Source organism: Macaca mulatta, chromosome 7 (assembly GCF_049350105.2).
Source record: "Macaca mulatta isolate MMU2019108-1 chromosome 7, T2T-MMU8v2.0, whole genome shotgun sequence".
Taxonomy (NCBI): Eukaryota; Metazoa; Chordata; class Mammalia; order Primates; family Cercopithecidae; genus Macaca; species Macaca mulatta.
Window position 1 is genome coordinate 40478670 of NC_133412.1, and position 12608 is coordinate 40491277.

At 42.0% G+C, this 12608-nt stretch overlaps 1 protein-coding gene across 1 annotated transcript; it reads right to left on the reverse strand.

The window, feature by feature from the left end:
* Window positions 1–8759: 8759 nt before the first annotated feature.
* RPS27L (ribosomal protein S27 like) lies at window positions 8760–12178 on the reverse strand. The gene is made up of 4 exons (NM_001193433.1): window positions 12079–12178; window positions 11095–11203; window positions 10495–10605; window positions 8760–8960 (listed from the first exon to the last, which is right to left on the reverse strand). Exons 1-4 carry the CDS (start codon window positions 12082–12084, stop codon window positions 8932–8934), a joined length of 255 nt encoding a protein of 84 aa, NP_001180362.1. The 5' UTR covers window positions 12085–12178; the 3' UTR covers window positions 8760–8931.
* Window positions 12179–12608: the final 430 nt, after the last annotated feature.

Here is a 12608-nt window from a genome sequence, read left to right on the forward strand (position 1 = left end):
TCCTCAAAGTCCTTCCAACTTCCATCCACTGCTTTGTTCCAAATATACACACACACACACACACACACACACACACACACACAATTCAGATATAATTCACAGTCCATATGCCATAAAATTCTTTAACATGTACAGTTCAGTGGTTTTTAGTATAGTCACGAGATTATACACCCATTACCACTATCCAATTCATTTTCACCACAAGAAGAAACCTCATACCCATTAGCATTTGCTCCCCATTCCTCTGTCCTTCAGCCCCTGATAACCAGCAATCTACCTTCTATCTCTTTGGATTTGCCTGTTACGGATGTTTCATATAAATGGAATCACACCATATCTGGCCTTCTGTGTCTTGAGCTTTTTCCTGTAGTATAATGTATATTAGTTATCTATTACTGCATAACAAATTACCCCAAAGCTTATTGTCTCATGGTTTCTGTGTTTTAGAAATTTGGGGGCAGCTTTGCTGGGCGTTTCTAGCTCAGGGTCTCTCGTGAGTTTGTAGACAAGATGTCAGCAGGGGCTTTAAGCATCTGAGGGAAGGCTTGACTGGGGCTGGAGAATCTGATTCCAAAATGATTCACCCATGTGGCCATGGGCAAGAGGTCTTTGTGGCTTGCTGGCTTTGGGCAAGAGTTTTCAGTTTCTCACCACATGGCGCTCTCCTTAGGTTTGCTTGTCTGTGCTATGGCTTCCCTTTAGACCAGGGGATTGAAGAAACAGGCGAACACCTCAATGTCTTTTCTAATTCAGCCTTGGAAGCTATATGCCATCACTTATGCCAAATTCTGTTGGTTACAGAAACCAGCCCTGATTTGGTGTGGGAGAGGACCGTACAAAGGAGTGGATACCAGAAGGTGGGGATCATTAGGAGCCATTTTGGAAGCTGCAGTGTTAACATATTGGGGAATTTTGTTCTAACAGCCATATATCATGTGTACTAGAGATTACCGGTGTGCCACTGAACTCAGGAAAATTCAAAAAGAAATCAAAATTTTTATAGACTCTAATAAAAGAAGGGCTTTTCTTTAATTCTGAGCCCTAAATCTGCTTCTTCACTTAACACTTGTTATACAAGTAAATGGATATCTCTGAGTTAGTTGAAGTAGAAAGAGAGCAGCTCTCTAAAACAGATCCGTTTCATCTCCTTCTTTCTTTCTGACTTCTGATCTCTAGGTCCTGTATTTATGTTTGTCAAATTTTCAATCCATGCCCTTAGATAAACATAAAAATGTCATGCCTTCCTTTAATGTTATTTTAACATTAAATATGTAATGTTTCTTTAATGTTAATGTTTTATCTTATTTGGAATTTATTTGTTTTTTAGAAACAGGATCTTGCTCTGGCACCCAGGCTAGAGTGCAATGGTACAATCATGGCTTACTGCAGCCTTGACCTTCCAGGCTCAGGTGATCTTCCCACCTTAGCCTCCTGAGTAGCTAGAAATGCAGGCGCATTCCACTATGCCTGGATAATTTTTTGTATTTTTTGTAGAGTAGGGGTTTCACCATGTTATCTAGGCTGATCTCAAACTCCTGGACTCAAGCAGTCCTCCTGCCTCAGCCTCTCAAAATGCTGGCATTACAGGCGTTAGCCACCGTGCCCGGCCACCAATTCTTTGATGGCCACAATTTCCTCTCATTCCATTATGCATGCAACTTTGCAATGTGATTTTGCTGCTTTTTCCAATCAGAGGTGGAGCTCTTTCTCCACTCCCTTGAATCTGGTCTTGCTTTATCATTTGCTTTTTGACCCATTGAATGTGGTGGAAATAATGTTGCACAAGTTCCACTGCATAGGCTTTAAGTGGTTTTCAAGCTTTTGTCTGCCACCCTCTAAGAACACTACCCCAAGATTGCCACGTAAAGAAGCCAGACTAGCTTCCTGGAGGATGGGAGGCCACATGGAGGGGAACAGAGATGTCCCAGCTGACAGCTAGCACCAGCTGCCAGACCTATGACTTGAGCCTCCAGGTGAAGGTGGCTGTGTAAGTGAACCTAGGTGAGACCAACAGAGTAAGTGGCCAACCCATATAATCATGAGAAATAGTAATAAGTCAACATTTTAAGCTATTAGATTTGGGGGTGACTTGTTTTGTAGCAAAAGTTAACATATCTATGCTCCAGTGTGGTGGTAAGGTGGATAAATAACTTTAGGGAAAAAATGGAACATTAAAGTACTTGATGTTGAATAGACATGACTGCTTTCCCCTTAAAAAAACACACAAACTTTTTTTTTTTTTAAGATGGAGTTTCGCTCTTGTTGCCCAAGCTGGAGTGCAATGGCACGTTCTCAGCTCACTGCAACCTCCGCCTCCCAGGTTCAAGAGATCCTCCTGCTTCAGCCTCCTGAGTAGCTGGGACTACAGGCACATGCCACCACGCCCAGTTAATTTTTGTATGTTTAGTAGAGACGGGGTTTCATCATATTGGTCAGGCTGGTCTCGAGCTCCTGACCTCAGTTGATCCACCCGCTGCGACCTCCCAAAGTGCTGGCATTACAGACGTCAGCCACTGCACCCGGCCCACACAAACTATTAACAGAGCACTTACTGTGGGAAAGGCATTTTGCTAAGCACTTTGTATATGCTATCTCATTATACCTTCAACATAATTCTATTAAGTAGAAATATTATTTTTCCCAAGGTCACAAACCATTAACTAGCACTTGTTTCAAACCCACACATATCTGACTCTAAAGCCTGTTTTAACCATTATCGTGACTTCTCATAAAAAGCATCTCTAGGCCAACGCAGTAGCTCACACCTGTATTCCCAACACTCTGGGAGGCTGAGGTAGGCGGATCAGTTGAGCCCAGAAGTTTGAGACCAGCCTGGGCAACATGGTGAAACCCTGTCTCTACAAAAAATACAAAAATAAATCAGGTGTGGTGGCATGGGCCTGCAGTCCCAGCTACTTGGGAGGCTGAGGTGGGAGGAGGATCACTTGAGCCCAGGAGGCAGAGGTTGTAGTGAGGCGAGATAGCACCACTGCACGCTCTAGCCTGGGCAACAAAGCAAGACGCTGTCTTAAAAAAAAAAAAAGTCATCTCTAAAAATTTACCAATCCAATAAAAGTCATATTTAACGGCATGCAATTTTATTGATGCAGTCTTCAATTTAAAAGTTTGTCACATAAAAATGAATAAAAATAAATATGTGTTGTTATTTTAATTAGTTGGCTACAAATAAAGAAAAACAACTTCAAATTAACACAAAGACAAGATAAAGAAAACATAGGGTCATAATCTTACACACCCCCTCTGTTCTAAATACATAGCATGATATCTAAAATGTATAATGAGAAAATTAAAAAGACTTTCATAGCCACAAAAACACTGAACAGGGCTGAAGCCAAGGGTCTGCCGGGCTGTGGTTCAGGAAGGTTGTAGCAACTCCAATTTCTGTTCCTGTAGAATAACTGAAACTAACACTGCTTTCCTAAAATTTAAAATGAAAGCTTATTAACTAACTTAGGAATATTCTGCCTAATTCTTTGAAAGGTGAGGTTTTGCTAGGCATGAAAGTGAGAGTAGACCTGGTAGAGTAGGGGGGAAGCAAGCCAGAATCGGTAGAACAAAAATCAGCGGAGAAAATTTGCTATTCTGGCATCTCCTTTCAAACAAAATTCAAAGGCTATGTCAATGTTGATAAATAGCAAACACCATGACCTGATGTCATTTTCTTTTCTTCCTTAGGCGCAGTCTTGCTCTGTCGCCCAGGCTGGAGTGCAGTGGCACGATCTCGGCTCATTGCAACATTCTCCTCCCAGGTTCAAGCCATTCTCCTGTCTCAGCCTCCTGAGTAGCTGAGACTGCAGGCGCCCGCCACCACGCCCAGCTAATTTTTGTATTTTCAGTAGAGACAGGGTTTCATCATGTTGACCAGGATGCGCTCAGTCTTGACCTCCTGATCCGCCCGCCTCAGCCTCCCAAAGTGCTGGGATTACAGGCGTGAGCCACTGTGCCCGGCCCCTGATGTCATTTTCTATGCCTGTAGTTGTGAAAAAGTAACTGTAAACTCCTAAAAGAATACAAGGTCATTATTCTGTAAAAGTTATCCTTTTCTTTGTGAAATGCAACAATGTACTCTATTCCTTCCAAAGATTTACATTTTTTTCCATGGAAAATTACAAAGATATGGGAGGCTGAGGCGGGCGCATCACGAGGTCAGCAGATCAAGACCATCCTGGCTAACACAGTGAAACCCCATCTCTACTAAAAATACTCTTAAAAAATTTAGCCGAGCATGGTGGCACGCGCCTGTAGTCCCAGGTACTCGGGAGGCTGAGGCAGGAGAATGGCATGAACCTGGGAGGCGGAGCTTGCAGTGAGCAGAGATCGCACCACTGCACTCCGCCTGGGCAACAGAGCAAGATTCCGTCAAAAAAAAGAAAAGGGAAGGGAAAGGTAAAGGGAGGGAAGGGAAGAATTACAAAGACATAATTTAAGAATCTCAGTTTCCAAATATGGGGTAGAATTTTACAACTGTATATTCTGTGGTAGCAGAATAATGGCCCTCTAAAGATTCCCATACCCTAATCCCCAGAACCTACAAATATGTTACCTTACATAGCAAAAGAGATTTTGCAGATGTAATTAAGAATACTTTATTTGGCCGGGTGCAGTGGTTCACACCTGTAATGCCAGCACTTTGGGAGGCTGAGGTGGGTGAATGGCCCGAGGTCAGGAGTTCAAGACCAGCCTGGGCAACATGGCGAAACCCCCATCGCTACAAAAAATAAAAAAAATTATCTGGGTGTGGTGGCACGTGCCTGTAGTCCTAGCTACTCGGGAGGCTGAGGCCATATCACTTGAACCTGGGAGGCAGAGGTTGCAGTGAGCTGAGATCACACCACTGCTCTCCAGCCTAGGCAACAGAGCAAGACTCCATCTCAAAAATAAATAAGAAGTGAAAACACTCTAAATGTCTATAAACTGATGAATGGATAAACATTGCATATTATTATACAGAATACTGTCAAAAAAAGGAATGAAATATTGATTGATACATGCAACAGCATGGACAGCCCTTGAAAACATTATGCTAAGTGAAACATACAGAAGCCACATAGCATATGACTCCATTTATATGAAATAATAGCATTATATGAAATATTGAGAAGCAAATCCATGGGGACAAAAGTAGCTTAGTGTGGCTACCAGTGGCTGAGAGGAGGGAAGAATAAAGAGTGAATGCTGATAGGTATGAAGTTTGTAAGGTGATGAAAATGGTCTGGGATTAGACAGTGGTGATGGTTGCACAACCTTGTAAATATACTAAAAACTACTGAACTTTATATCACAAATGTTGGATTTTATAGTATCTGAATCATTATCTCCAGAAAAATAAAATAAAAAGGAATTAGAGCTTTATCAGATGACTTACAGGAACAACCAGGCACAAAACCATTTGTCATCTCATCAGGCCAAAAGCCAAGAATTTCATTTTATTTTTAGCTATCTTTTTTTTTTTTTTTTTGGGACAGAGTCTCGCTCTATCACCCAGGCTGGAGTGCAGTGGTGCGATCTCGGCTCACTGCAATCTCTGCCTCCCGGGTTCATGCCATTCTCCTGCCTCAGCCTCCCAAGTAGCTGGGACTACAGGCGCCCACCACCATGCCTGGCTAATTTTTTGTATTTAGTAGACATGGGGTTTCACTGTGTTAGCCAGGGTGGTCTCGATCTCCTGACCTCGTGATCTGCCCGCCTCGGCCTCCCAAGGTGCTGAGATTACAGGTGTCAGCCACCGTACCCGGCCTATTTTTAGCTATCTTTATGTAACTGGTTTTTCCATTTATGGAAGGCTTCCCTTAAAAATACACTCATTAAATTTATGGAAGTTTTCCTTTAGAAATATATTTACATTAAAATATGAAGTCAATATAAATAATAGTATTTAAAACATTCAGTATATAATAATGTATGTGGCTGACCTGAAGTTTGGGAAAGTCCCAGTGTCCTATTCAGCACTTTTCAAAACCAGTAATACCATCTAGATTAATAATAAAGTAAAACTTAATAGACCATTCGTTTCCCAACGCCAAGTAAATCCTTAGATGTGTTCTTTTTTTGAGACACAGCTTCACTCTGTCGCCCAGGCTGAAGTGCAGTGGTGCGATTTTGGCTCACTGCAACCTCTGCCTCCTGGTTTCAAGCAATTCTTGTGCCTCAGCCTCCCAAGTAGCTGGGACTACAGGTGTGTGCCACCATGCCCAGCTAATTTTTGTTCTTTTAGTAGAGAGGGGGTTTCACTGTGTTGGCCAGGGTGGTCTCAAACTCCTAACTACAAGTGATCTGCTGGCCTCAGCCTCCCAAACTGCTGAGATTATAGGCATGAGCCACTGCACCCAGCCCTTAGATGTGTTCTTTAAAGTATAATCCTTTTTTAAAAACTACTTCCAAGGGAATTTTCAGGGGTTAGATGAGTCCTCATCATAGGTTTGATTCCTTGTCATCAAAAGCCGTCATCCCCACCGGCTCTCCTCACAGCCAAGTATCCTAAACTGGGCAAGCTGAAGTATCTTGGAGTAACTGAGGAAAAACATTGACACTGACACATCTTTTGTATAAATTACTAGTTCCAGGTAGTTCCGTTTCAATATGATATGGCACTACCTTCCCTTTGATGGCATCCTATCTTTGTGAAGCTGGGCTTGGAGCCACTGCTGTGACAAAAAGCACTATGCAAAAATCAATGCAGAAGAAATAAGGACAATAGGGTCCAATCTGATTCCAATTTTGAGAAATTGTACGGAGCCCAAAAGGCACACACATTCCATTAGTAACTGTGATGATTTAAGGATGAGATAAAAATTATCACATCAGGCTGGGCACAGCGGCTCACACCTGTAATCGCAGCACTTTGGGAGGCCAAGGCAGATCACCTGAGGCCAGGAGCTCATTACAGCCAGGGCAACATAGCCAGAGCCCCATCTCTACAAAAAAATTAGGTGGGCGTGGTGGCACATGCCTGAAGGCCCAGCTACGCAGGAGGCAGAGGTGGGAGGCTTGCTTGAGCCCAGGAGTTTGAGGTCACAGTGAGCTACGGCCCTCCAACTTGAGCAACAGAGCCAAGACCCTGTCTCTATTTTTTTAAAAATCATCACATCACTTTTGCTCGTGTATAATTTTTTTTCAAATGGCTACTAAAGTTGATAGAACATAAGTTAATAAACGTAACTGTTAGGTATTTCTTTTGGCCAAGGGACGACCTGAAAAAAATTACTGAGATTCTAACGATGTCAGAAATCAAAAGTCTGAGAATCTCTGGGTCATCTACTTCTAAATATATATATTTTATATATATGTTATGTATATATGTATATATGTAATATACATATATAAGTATATACATAATAAAAATATATAATATATATACATAAATATATACATAATATTTATTTTTTTTCTTGAGATGGAGTTTCACGCTTGCTGCCCAGGCTGGAGTGCAATGGCGCGCTCTCAGCTCACCACAACCTCCACCTCCCAGGTTCAAGCGAATTCTCCTGCCTCAGCCTCCCGAGTTAGCTAAGATTACAGTAAGGCATGCACCACCATGCCCAGCTAATTTTGTAATTTTAGTAGAGACGGGGTTTTTCCATGTTGGTCAGGCTGGTCTTGAACTCTCGACCTCAGGTGATCCACCTGCCTCAGGCTCCCAAAGTGCTGGGATTACAGGCATGAGGCACTGCACCCAGCCTTCCTCGTACAAGTATATACACCCCAAACTTGCCATCATTCTTCAGTTCTTGTGCAAGAGTTCTCTGATTTAAGCAGTATGTAAAAGGATCAGTCACTCACATTAGAGGCCTACCTGTTGATAGGAAATGCCTGTTTTAAGTACCTGCCGTAAGGTAACAAATCAAATAGAAGCAGAGTAGAAACCGGACTATCTTCCTAGTCCGATGAGGAGTTGTATAGTGAGTGGATACACTCCCCCTCTCAGCAACCCAGGATTACTTCATAAACTATGAACATGACAATGAGGCACCAGAACTACTCAACACACATCTGTAGTCTCTGGCCCCTATCTGGGCCAGAGAATTCAACACCATCTACTATCCCCAACCAGGACTTCTGCAGGCAAATCATGTCACTTCTGATCTCTCCTCAAATTTTCTACCCTAAAAAGGAGCTTCCAATAAATAACTCAGACCCCAGCTAGCAGTTACTGTCCTAAATTATATAGTAGTATAAGGCGGCCACATAAATTCAAGGCATTACGCTGTGATCGTTACTGTGTTAAATATGTATTTTTTTGAAGCTGTTCTTTTTAATTATATTTTAAGTTCTGGGGTACATGTGCAGGATGTGCAAAATATGTACTTCTTTAAGATGTTTCCATAGGTACAACAACAGAACTACATTTAGAATTCACAAATAAAAGACTTTACATTTGTAATCCTTTAATCCCATTCATAGCAATTTGGAAAAGGAATGAAAACAAAGTATTTAGGGTTTCTACTCTTGAAAATGAGACACAAATTAGCCGGGCATGGTGGTGTGTGCCTGTAATCCCAGCTACTTGGGAAGCCAAGGCAAGAGAATCGCTTGAACCTGAGAGGCAGAGGTTGCAGTGATCCGAGATTGCACTATTGCACTCCAGCTTGAGCGACAGAGCAGGACTCTCTCTTAAAAAGAAGATACAAACTAATCAGAATAAATTTAAAAATGTTTAAACCAAATTCATATACACCGTATATATAAATGTATGGCATACTTAACATATATTTAAAAAAGAAAAAAGAACAAGAGGGGATTTGTCCATAATCAAAACTTTATTGAAAAACGGACACCAAAATAGGAGATTACTGTTGTATACCTTACAAAACCAAATGTAATTACATTATCTTGGTAAATTAATTAGAACTATGGAATTTATGATAAGGCTTTCTGTGAGATAACACAAAATTCAGGAAGCTGTTTGAATCATTAGTGTTGCTTTCTTCTAAATGAACACCCTGCAAAAGAATCATGAGAGTATATTAAACAAGTGCATTCTACCTTTGCTATAATTTTAATGACAAAAAGTACTTTTAAAATACTGAAGTTTTAAGAATATTGGATTAATACTCATATACAGATTATTTATCCTCTTATACCAGAAATTTGCTATAATACATCTATCATATCTAAGTTTACTCTGGCATGACTAAGTGTCACTCCTGTTTCTCAAATGCTATGAAGTGTACTTAAGACCATGAGCCTGAATTCAACAGTGAAGACTGTTTCAAGTAAGCTGTCAGAAGATATACTCTTAATTTTTAGGAACTATTCTGAATACTTTTTTCAAGAAAATAATCTTGATTAGAGGTATTTTCAGACCTACTAGGAAAACTCTAGAACAGATACAGCCATTAAACCATCTCTCAGCATATGGGCACTAAATTCCAAAATCATGACATGAAATAAAGGTTTCAAAAATCTCACACGTATACCTAGTAATATTACTGTGAAAATATCATGTGCTGACTTCATATTTAGATTTCACCAGGTCACACCAAATAGATGTCCGATTTGCTGCCAATCCACTTGAACTCTTCCAGTGAGAACATGGAACTTACAGCTTCCCAAAATATCACAAGCAAATTTCTAACATCATTATGGAATTGTAAATTTACAAGTATTACTATGGAAACTATATATACAATTTTTTTCTTATTGCACTAAAGTGAAAGAGGAATTAAAATTAGGTTTTTATATTAATCATTGCAGTTGCTCATAAAAATAAAAACTCTGGTATTTTAACTTACACATTAGCTATCTGTTGCTTAGCTGGCAATGATTAAAAAAAAAAAACTATTATATGTACTAAATACAAAATTTTGTAAAAGAAATTTTAAAATTCTATATGGTTTTAAAAATCCGTATGTCCTGGCCGGGGAGGTGGCTCATGCCTGTAATCCCAGCACTTTGGGAGGCCGAGGCGGGCGGACCATGAGGTCAGGAGATCAAGATCATCCTGGCTAACACAGTGAAACCCTGTCTCTACTAAAAATATAAAAAATTAGCCAGGCACGGTGGCGGGCACCTGTAGTCCCAGCTACTCGGGAGGCTGAGGCAGGAGAATCGCTTGAACTCGGGAGGCGGAAGTTGCAGTGAGCCGAGATGGCGCCACTGCACTCCAGCCTGGGTGACAGAGCGAGACTCCTAATCAAAAAAACGAAACAAAACAAAAAAACCGTATGTCCTATAACATGTAGTTGTTCTTTTGCTTCTATTCTGATTTCTTTAATTTATTCCAAGTTAAGCAAACTAAGTGAATAAATATAAAAGAACTGGTGTTCTAAACTAAGAAAAATAAGTCAATGGAGTTCCCTGCAAGGTCAAGAGTATATATATATCCATTTGAACAGGACATTCTTTACTGAAAGCACACAACCAAAGATAAGTTATTTTGGTAATCATTAAGATTTCTTTAAACTTTTCAGTGAAGATGGAGACATTTATACTCATAAATCTCATCACTGGGTTGGAGAATGCCAAATGATGTACCTTCTGTGAGTCTGGCCTTTCCTCCTGTAGGCTGGCACAACACTGTTGAACAACCTACACAAAGAACCACTGTCTGAGCATGGCTGAAAACCGTGGTGATCTTGTAGCAACCTAAAAAAAAAAAGGCATGTTAAAGTGAAAAGCAGAGGAAAACAGCACCTGTTCATTTCCGGTAATATGTAAAAAAAATTAGGAACTTTAGTGCTATGAAACAGCAAGCCATATGTGTAACATAAACTTTTTTAGCAGCGACACAAAATTTTTAAAAACAGGTAAAATCAATAATATATTTTATTAAACTTAATATTTCCAAAATATCAACAGACTTTTCCTTGTATCATGAAATAGAAAACTCATCATCTGAAGAGCTTAAAGACTAACTCAAATGGCATATCTCCTTTGAATGCCCGTTTTCACTTACCCCGAAATGTTTCTACAGTGGTTTCAGTACCTTGATTATGAAAATGTCCCTGACATTTCCAATTCTGTAATCCCACGTCTACTCAACAGAGGGTTCTAATGTATCTTACCTATACACATCACACTAGCAATCCCTACAGAAATTTTCCTTAGTAAAGGAATTAAGATTTCAAATTTTACCTGGGCATTTTACATCCATAAAGTAAGAATTTGGACTTTGTACCAGGCGTTTCTTTTTATGTTTTTTCTTTTCCTCTTCCAAGGATGGATGTAGTAAATCTCTAGCCAACTGAACAAAGAAGCATATTATTACTATTAGTTTTAAACCACAATGCTGGCACATTTAACCATACGTAATATATACATGCAAAAACCGGAATAAAGGTCATCCTCGGCAGAAGCAACACTTCAGATAGTAAAGTTATTTTTCGAAACCTGTTAATAACTTTCATCAATACTTTCCGTAATACTTGTGTTCTCCAAGTCCCTGTGAAAGTGCTTTCGGGCGATCAGGAAACATATGGTAAGGCAAACTCTGTCCTTTACTCAACTGCGTAATGAACTGTCTTCAGGGAAAACTGCGCGAAGTCGAGGTGCTAACAAAAGAAAGTGACCCCGACTGTGGACTCGCTTAGAGTAGAAACTGCTGAAGTAGACCAGATAACGCCAGCGCCCGGGTGATTTTTGCTCCTGGGGCTCAACAGCTGATCTGACAGGAATTCTGGCTGAGCGACCGTCCTTGACGGAATTCATATATAAAGCAACAACGACGACAGCTTTTTTAAAAGGAAAACAAGTAGGAAATCGCTTTCGAAAGAAGGCAGGGGGGAGAGAAACACCAAGCACTAGGAAAGCAAAAAGACCCAAAGATCACAGCCTCAGGGACACCCATCAAAAACCAAGACGGCTCATAAGCTACCCAGAGAGCTGTTCCCCTCCCACCCACCGCCTCTGAATTGCAGCCCACGCCCCTGCAGGGCCAGCCGCGCCGCGCTGACCGGGCAAGTCACTACATGCCCGCCACGCGCGAAGACGCTGCGCAACCGGAGCCGCCTCGCCACTCTCGGACACTACAGGCCCGGGAAACAGCCGGACTCATCCGTCCCATAGGACCCTCGGTAAAGAAGCCCAAAACAAACCCGGAGCCCGACGTAAACAACTTACAGGCATGTTGATCCTCTCGCAAGCCCAGCCCTCACAGACTTCTCAGCGTACACCGCTGGCAAGCTGCACGCGATCTGCGCTCGGCATCAACTTCCGGGATAGAGGCGGCTGGGAGGAGCAGCGGGGCGGGCCTGTCCGCTCTAGGCCCTCCTCTCGGTGGTAGGCGGGGACCCTCAAGGCGGGTCCACCGGTCCAGGGCGCAGGGAAGACCTGGGGATGGCGCGCGTTCGAGGGTGCCAAGTCCCGTGGGTCCAACGGGTTCGTCGGCGAGGGCCGCGGGCTCTGCGATGCCTGAGGCCAGAATCTGGCGGGGGAGCGGCCTCGGGCTTAGGCCATGGCGAGGGAGCGCTGGTGGCCACCCTGGCCGGCGCCACTCCGGAACCCGGCTGACCCTCAGCGCCGGCCCCGGCCCCCTGGCCCGGCCGCTCTCGCTTGGCTCTGGGGGTGGGCACACGCGGCGATGCCACTATTCTCTTCTTTTGTATATTAAAAAATACAGTATTATTAACCATTAATACGTGCCAGAGAAA